This window comes from Dendrobates tinctorius, unplaced genomic scaffold (assembly GCF_039654945.1).
Source record: "Dendrobates tinctorius isolate UK_male_01 unplaced genomic scaffold, ASM3965494v1 ptg000171l, whole genome shotgun sequence".
NCBI classification, from domain to species: domain Eukaryota; kingdom Metazoa; phylum Chordata; class Amphibia; order Anura; family Dendrobatidae; genus Dendrobates; species Dendrobates tinctorius.
This window is the reverse complement of record NW_027361838.1, coordinates 6,787,641-6,796,644: the sequence shown is the minus strand read 5'-3', so window position 1 is coordinate 6,796,644 and position 9,004 is coordinate 6,787,641. Positions and strand designations below refer to the sequence as shown.

Below are 9,004 nucleotides of genomic sequence, written 5' to 3'. Positions count from 1 at the left end.
CTGTGTGCCAAATTATCACTTTAAATAGGCAATATATCACCAGTTTATACACGAAAATGAACAAATAATTTAAATCTTATTTGCATGCCCATTAATTTCCCGCTTTTTTTGATCCACTAAACTTTCTAGCGTAATAGTTTTCTGCTGGCATCAGAAAGGCTGAAAACATGTGGATGAGCAGAAACGGAGCAGCAGCATCCCGCGCAAGCATTAATGAAAAAAATCTGGAGTTCTATAAATAATTTTTATTTCTTTTCAAATGATCACACAGTCATTAGCATATTAATAACAGATATGTTTATTATTACATATCCATCAGTGCGAATTTCAATACCACTTGTAACATGCAAATTGCCTTCAAACAACTAGGGTTCCAGTGCTTTTTTTTTGTATTTTTATTTAAGAAATGAAACTGCAAAGCCATCATAAATTATTGAGGAGGTATTTCATAAAAAAGAACACATGTACAAATAAAAATAAACCATTATTGCCCATACCTCAATTTGTCTCTGCTATGTAGGCAGGAACATTTATATTAGAATCCCTAGATTATCAAGAGTTTATAAAAAACGTGAAACACTATTTAATGCTTTCAAGCTTGTACGCTCAGCATATTTTAATAAAATAAACCATAGCAGGTAGTTTAGCTCAGTGATTGTTCAGAAACCACATGATATGTCTCAAACTATGAAAAAAAGAAAACTAAACAGTAGAAAATATCCTCCATAAAATAACTTTTTTTTAACTAATTGTAAAAAAAAGGGGAACGTCAAAGTGACCGGAGACAACTCCTTGTACACCAGCCTGTAAAGTCTTCCACAGGACAGCTATGAGGAATGGTGACTTGACAGTCACAGTTCTATAACATAACTGGCCCACCGCTGGCTAAAATACTGATTTGCTCCAATATGGAGCTAATCAGATACTTAAAACCCTATAAATAATAGGTTCATCTAGTAGGAATGTAAAACGGACATCTAAAAATACTTTGCGTTAACTTTTTGTATCTAAACCCGTTAGCTAATGGCCTTTTATTCCCCTCCTTTAAATGCAGTGTGATAAGAGACTGATCAAACCCGTGAATTGGAAAGGGTATTTACTTTCAGGATACAAGTTTTGTGCCCATAAACTAAAAACAGAACATGGCAGTAAAATAAATGAAAGAAATAAGGCACTATATAACAGAACAAAAAAACACAACAATACCCAATAAAGTGTTCTAACAAATAATTTACAAATCCACACAGTGCATACATATTTTATATGTCCGTTAACTTAACGTTCTTTATCTTTAAAAACTGTAAGGCAAAAACCAATACAAAATAAACAAAATGATGTATTCAAAACACACAGAAAACTTGGATTGTACTGTTAGTTTCTAATGCCTCTATGTATTAAACACATTTCAATATGGCTTGGCAAAAAAAAAAATAAAAGAAATAAAATGCATAGTTAAAATTATATGTTGACCTCTCAGTGATGAATGGCTGTAAAATATATGCAAAGCACAAAACAGGCTCTGTCCCCCCCCCCCCCCCCCCCTCAAGTGCTTTTGCCGTAAGGCTACAATAGCCGAAAAGTGAAGGCACTGAAGTTCAAGTGGTCACTTTTTGCAAGAAGAATTTACAGTCTTCAGGAAGATGGAGATAACGTACAAGACCTTCTGTTCTCATTGAGACATTGTCCTCTGCTATCCATGCTTGGCGTACTTGCTCCAATCCTCATCTGTGCATGAGCTGTTTTCCATCACGATTGACAGGCTTCCATAGATATCCGGAAATCTTTACATTGATTTGAATATAAATATATATATGAAAATAAAAAATAGGCTAAGCTTTGTTTAACAACTTGCATTACATAGTAATAATCCGTCTATTCTATCTTTAGACGAGCCCACAAGAAAAGACCCTCAAACATGCTTTCTGTGCTTTAGCAATGGGAAGAGGAAGAAGAAGTCACCCTGAAAGCCTGTTACTCCGTTGCTGATGGATATAGCAGCTTCGTTGCACCAGTCTGTAATATGGAAGACCAGCTTCATGAATGCACAGTGACCAACCAAGATTAGCTGGAAGGGAAAAGACAAAAAATGAAATTATTTGGATTTTATTATGACCATTCTATCCATTTACGTTGATCTAATGCCCCCTGTATAACCTGTCACAGGGATTACAACGTAAAGAAGTTTCCCAAAACGCACCTCACATTGACGGGCATGGAGATATGAAAAGGTAGGAGGGAACCAGCAATGGACATGCGTAGCACCTCCTTCAAAAATGTCAACATCACATATAGCCTCACTATATCCTGCCAGATGATGTATGAAACGATGGGACATAACGTATTTTTCAGATTATAAGAGGTCCTTTTTTCCTCCTAAATTTGGGGGAAAAATGGGGATGCGTCTTATAATTCGAATATACCTTACCAGCTGCAGTGGAGCAGGGTCCCAGGGTTGCTGCTGGAGGAGATGAGTGGCATGTTGCTGCAGACAGCAAGGCTGGGATGAAAGAGTGTTTGGAGGTGCGACAGTGCGGGTGTTCGGTGGTGAGGGGGCTCAGATGGGAATCTCAGCACCAAGATCTCCATCTGAGCATGTGACGCCTCTGGCAGCCGTTTTCCCGGAGTACACCGCAAAGTAAACCATGAAAGTACGTACGGGGGCTCCGTGCTTTCACAAAACGTCGGCGGAACCCCCGCACCATAAAACACTGGCAGCATCGCACATCCGAACACCCTTTTCTCCCAGTCTGGGGTCACAGCATCGCCCCACTCCAGCCTCTGCCAGCAGCGACCCTGGGACCCCACTTCACCAAATCCACCACCCCCAGTAGGCAATAAAACGCATGGATTGTAAGAAGCACCACCATTTAAAAAAGGTATCTTTTCCTATTTTTCTCCTCAAAATTTGGGGTGCGACTTATAAATCGCAACATATGGTATACTTCCGAAGCATCACACTATCGTACTCACGCAGAAAATTATTCTCAGCACATGCACAGGATAAGGTCTTACAATGACCAGTCAGAAATTCTTACCTGGCTTTTCCTGAACCAGTTTTCATAGGTTTTCGGAAGGACTGGTTTGTTGACCTAGTAGACATACTCCTTGGGGAGATGCGGACAAAATTTGAAGGTGGTGATTTAGGTATTTTCTTCAGTAAATGAGATACCCATTTTTTTTGATCATCCTGAGTGCACGCCAGTAAAAGCATATCTCTTGCACTTGTCACATCATAACTCACTATGAAATTATGAAAAGGGGACAAATAAAGAGAATTTAAAAACAGATATATATGCTTAAGATCCATCCTTGGACAAAGCCAAGTGCGAAACGCGCGTTGGGGTCATTGCTGCTAACAGGTGTAGACATAGATTTCATATGGACACCTTTTGCATAACTAGGGTTTTTTTGTAGCATTTATATACAGTGGGGAAAAAAAGTATTTAGTCAGTCAGCAAAAGTGCAAGTTCCACCACTTAAAAAGATGAGAGGCGTCTGTAATTTACATCATAGGTAGACCTCAACTATGGGAGACAAACTGAGAAAAAAAAATCCAGAAAATCACATTGTCTGTTTTTTTTTCATTTTATTTGCATATTATGGTGGAAAATAAGTATTTGGTCAGAAACAAGCAATCAAGATTTCTGGCTCTCACAGACCTGTAACTTCTTCCTTAAGAGTCTCCTCTTTCCTCCACTCATTACCTGTAGTAATGGCACCTGTTTAAACTTGTTATCAGTATAAAAAGACACCTGTGCACACCCTCAAACAGTCTGACTCCAAACTCCACTATGGTGAAGACCAAAGAGCTGTCAAAGGACACCAGAAACAAAATTGTAGCCCTGCACCAGGCTGGGAAGACTGAATCTGCAATAGCCAACCAGCTTGGAGTGAAGAAATCAACTGTGGGAGCAATAATTAGAAAATGGAAGACATACAAGACCACTGATAATCTCCCTCGATCTGGTGCTCCATGCAAAATCCCACCCCGTGGGGTCAGAATGATCACAAGAACGGTGAGCAAAAATCCCAGAACCACGCGGGGGGACCTAGTGAATGAACTGCAGAGAGCTGGGACCAATGTAACAAGGCCTACCATAAGTAACACTACGCCACCATGGACTCAGATCCTGCAGTGCCAGACGTGTCCCACTGCTTAAGCCTGTACATGTCCGGGCCCGTCTGAAGTTTGCTAGAGAGCATTTGGATGATCCAGAGGAGTTTTGGGAGAATGTCCTATGGTCTGATGAAACCAAACTGGAACTGTTTGGTAGAAACACAACTTGTCGTGTTTGGAGGAAAAAGAATACTGAGTTGCATCCATCAAACACCATACCTACTGTAAAGCATGGTGGTGGAAACATCATGCTTTGGGGCTGTTTCTCTGCAAAGGGGCCAGGACGACTGATCCGGGTACATGAAAGAATGAATGGGGCCATGTATCGTGAGATTTTGAGTGCAAACCTCCTTCCATCAGCAAAGGCATTGAAGATGAAACGTGGCTGGGTCTTTCAACATGACAATGATCCAAAGCACACCGCCAGGGCAACGAAGGAGTGGCTTCGTAAGAAGCATTTCAAGGTCCTGGAGTGGCCTAGCCAGTCTCCAGATCTCAACCCTATAGAAAACCTTTGGAGGGAGTTGAAAGTCCGTGTTGCCAAGCGAAAAGCCAAAAACATCACTGCTCTAGAGGAGATCTGCATGGAGGAATGGGCCAACATACCAACAACAGTGTGTGGCAACCTTGTGAAGACTTACAGAAAACGTTTGACCTCTGTCATTGCCAACAAAGGATATATCACAAAGTATTGAGATTAAATTTTGTTTCTGACCAAATACTTATTTTCCACCATAATATGCAAATAAAATGAAAAAAAAAAAACAGACAATGTGATTTTCTGGATTTTTTTTCTCAGTTTGTCTCCCATAGTTGAGGTCTACCTATGATGTAAATTACAGACGCCTCTCATCTTTTTAAGTGATGGAACTTGCACTATTGCTGACTGACTAAATACTTTTTTTCCCCACTGTATGCTAATTGGACTTGTTTGCACTAACTTGGCAATGCTAGCATAGCAATTGAATAATATATCTTAGGAACTATGGATTTGCTCCTCTCAGACTTGTTTGTCTGAATTTGGTTCCCTTGTCTGTATCGACATTTTATTATTGTTATGCTGACATTGCTCTATTAATAGAGACTTCTCTTTAATTTTGATACTAGTCTTTTTACTTATGATTTGGTCACTTAGGCTAGATTTTTGAATATTTTTTGCTAAAGGGATTTTCTTTGCACTTTATACTAAGAATAATTTTTTTCTACTTCTTGTTATCACACTCAAGTGCATATATTTATGCAGGGAATGCACTATCTATGCCATAAGATTTTTTTTGCAGCAATTCTTTTGTATTGGTGTTACACGCTTTTAATTAGCATTGTTGCATTTATTAAATAAAAATGTGTTTTTTATGATAAAAATGTAAAATTTGAATTGTTGCACATACTAAATAAATATCCATTTTTTATGGTAATTGAGCTTCCATTGTTCCTTCGGTTTTGTTTAGATATATATGCTTGAAAGTAAAGCATTCAAAGGCGGATTATAATTATATGATCATAGGTCAGAGTTCCATTAGTAATTAATATGCCAAGGATGTTGGTATTAGTTAAGAGCTTCCTCAATGCCCTTTAAGAAGCAATGGCGAAACAAATATGGCACATATAAGAGGGACAATACAATCCTTATGCAGCTCAGGTAATGACTATACCCCATCTACCTTGTCTGTGAGTCTTTTGTGCCTGGTTTTGATGTCAAACAAGATCCATATATAGAGATTTATTACTAAGCTACCATTGTGGCACATATCTGCTTGCATCTTTTGTATGAGGCTCTATGTATGTAAGCGCTTATCTATATTTCTCTATGTTTCCTCATGTATTATACCATTTAATTTGATTATATAGATTATACTATTTCATTATATTATTTGATTTATATTATTGGCTGAACTATTTGTTAAGCCAACAGTTATCTAAGGTATGTAACTACCTTCAGTCATAACAAAAGAATTGCGTGATTGTATTCAACAACAAAATTCTTATATCCCCTAACATAATCTTTTGGGGACAGCTGGGAGGTCCGCCATACACATTAGTCATCTGATCCAATCAACTTTTATCTAATGCATAAGGAGGCATCATGACTTTCCCCCGGGATTGGGCAGTTGGAATGGAATCACCTGACCATTTTGCTCTGTGGGCAGATAAGCCATTGCCAGATGATTCTGGCAGTGGCTTACTCCACTCTACCCATAGATTACACAGGAATGCTCAGCCAAGCTGTAGAGTCTGGAGAGATAGTTGGATAATGATTATTTGGCAAACATTTATCTAATGCGTATGGCCAACTTTATGCTATATTTAAGCATTGCACAACACCTATTTTACTCTAAAAGCCACGTGTTCATGGCATATAGATGACATTACCGTACTTTTCGGACTATAAGACGCACTTTTTCCTCCAAAAATGTAGAGGATGTACCGACTCTGGCTATAGTGTGGGGGTCACAGATGCAGGAGCCGGCTGCTGCGGCTAACTCCTGTGCCCACTGCTAAAGAGAAATGAATATTCACTGCATTCCACGCCCATGGGTGTGGAGGGCAATGAATATTAATTTCTCTTTCATGGCATCCTGGCATGATTTGCCCCATCCCGGTTCTGGTATGCATGGCCCCACCCCCATCCTGTTATGCATAGCCCCATCAGAAAACATTAAAAAAAAACAAACATTACACTTACCTTCCCGGCGCTCCCTCGCAGTATCCTGCTCTGGATGCCAGCAGCTGCTTAATGCTTGTAAGCAGCGCATGATGTGCCTGCCATGCATTGCTTACAAGCATAAAGCAAATGCTGGCATTGGGACAGAACGCTGCGAGGAAGTGCTGGGAAGGCAAGTGTAATGGCTTGGGGGTTTTTTTCATGTTTTTTGATGGGGCCATGCATACTAGGACAAGATGGGGGCCAATCATACCAGGATAGGGCTAAGGGGGGAATGCATACCAGTCTAGGGATGAGAAAGCATGGTCACCAGGATAGGGATGAGGGGGCCATGCGTATCACAGGGTAGGGATGAGGGGGGCCATGCATACCAGGATAGGGGATATAAAGTACAGAATTGATCACATTTTTTGCTCCTATTTTTTTTCCTAATTTCCTCCTCTAAAACCTAGGTGTGTCTTATAGTCTGAAAAATATGGAACATAGCACCAGAAGATTAGAATTTGTCAGTTTAAGAGCAATATCTTTTAACATTCACTAACAGTACACAGATTGGGTGAGGAGTAAAAACAAATAAGGAAATGCCATAGAAGTAGAATTTGCTGCCAAATTAACAAAAGTAAAAGGACTAAATAATGTTAACCTATATAAGGGCTAATCTCAACCCAAAAGATGAATGGAAGTTACAAATAAAAGATGCTAGTGGCATGTGGTACTGACCTTTACAAGGAGTTATGAGCTCCTCCTTTCTATCCAGATGGTCCTTATGGCACTTAACATGGCACCTTCTGCATTCCAGTGCTGGCGGCGGTTTGAAGACATGCCATAATGGCTTAGAGCAAGCTTCACAATTGGCTGGGAAATGATACAGTGTAGGGATGAACTCGTGCCCTTTGTGGTTCAGGAAATTGGTCTTCTCTATTTGCTGCACTGGATCCAACTCCACATCTTTCCTGCATTCTCCTTCATTGGCATAAAGTATCTAACGGGATAAAACAAGCACAGTGGGAACGGATATTGACTAGAACTTTTGTGTCTACATGTTCAGAGGCCAATAGTTGTTTTATTTTTTAACCCCTAAAGGGCAAAACATTTTTAAATCTTTTTCCTTTACCATTCTGTCATCATTGCAGCAATATAGTTTGTAAAATTAATTTTAAGTTGTGAACGAACATGTGTTCGTTTTTTATTAACTTTATTGTGGGATGACAAGTCAAAAACGTGGATTTTTGTGATAACTCACAGTAAAATCCTTTTCTCCGAGACGCTCATTGGGGGACACAGATACTGTGGGTGTATGCTTCTGCCGCTAGGAGGCTGACACTAAGTGAAAAAAGAGGTTAGCTCCTCCTCCGCCATATACACCCTCGCCCCTATTGCGGGCGGAAATCAGTTTTGGTGCCAAAGCAGTAGGAGGACAACAAAATCAGCCTTAATACAGGTGCAACATGTCCAAAATACCACCCTTATATCAAATTAGTAAATGCACATAAATTTAAACAAAACAAGAGCCAACTGGCTAATAGGGTGGGTGCTGTGTCCCCCAATGAGCGTTTCGGAGAAAAGGATTTTACGGTGAGTTATCAAAAAAATCCATGTTTCTCCTTCGCCTCATTGGGGGACACAGATACTGTGGGACATACTAAAGCAGTCCCTGGGTGGGAGATTGACTCACCGATCCAATCTACATGCACCTCTTGTTTAAAGGTGCGCCACCGCTGCTTGGAGAATCCTTCTACCCAGGCTCGCATCCGCCGAGGCCTGAGCATGGATATTAGGATATTATAATGTTTGGCAAATGTGTGCAGGCTGGCCCAGGTTGCTGCCTTGCAAACCTGTTCCGTCGAAGCCTGGTGCCGAAGCGCCCAAGAGGCGCCCACTGCCCGACTAGAGTGCGCTCTGATCCCTGCTGGAATCAGCGTGCCTCTAATGCGGTAGGACTCCTGAATAGTCAAACTAATCCATCTGGCTATGGTCGATTTTGAGGCAGCAAGTCCCTTCCTGCGCCCTTCGGGGAGCACGAACAGTGTGTCCATCTGACGAATGGGTGCCGTCCTCGACACGTACCTCCGGAGGGCTCTTACCAGGTCTAACATGTGAAGAGCCTTTTCCACACGGTGCACCGGTGCTGGACAAAATGAAGGCAAGACAACCTCTTCATTAATGTGAAAAGAGGACACGACTTTCGGCAGAAAAGGAGGGGCTGGTCTGAGCACCACCTTATC

General features: G+C 40.7%; 1 protein-coding gene across 1 annotated transcript in view; it reads right to left on the bottom strand.

Moving 5' to 3' along the window:
- Window positions 1-230: 230 nt before the first annotated feature.
- ROCK1 (Rho associated coiled-coil containing protein kinase 1) overlaps window positions 231-9,004 on the bottom strand; it is a 173,321-nt gene continuing 164,547 nt past the window's right edge. Inside the window, exons 31-33 of the mRNA XM_073550863.1 lie at window positions 7,500-7,761; window positions 3,036-3,240; window positions 231-2,065 (exon numbers count right to left, since the gene is read on the bottom strand). Of these exons, the coding sequence (XP_073406964.1) occupies window positions 2,062-2,065; window positions 3,036-3,240; window positions 7,500-7,761 (471 nt within the window). The 3' untranslated portion in view covers window positions 231-2,061. The remainder of the gene's footprint in view (window positions 2,066-3,035; window positions 3,241-7,499; window positions 7,762-9,004) is intronic.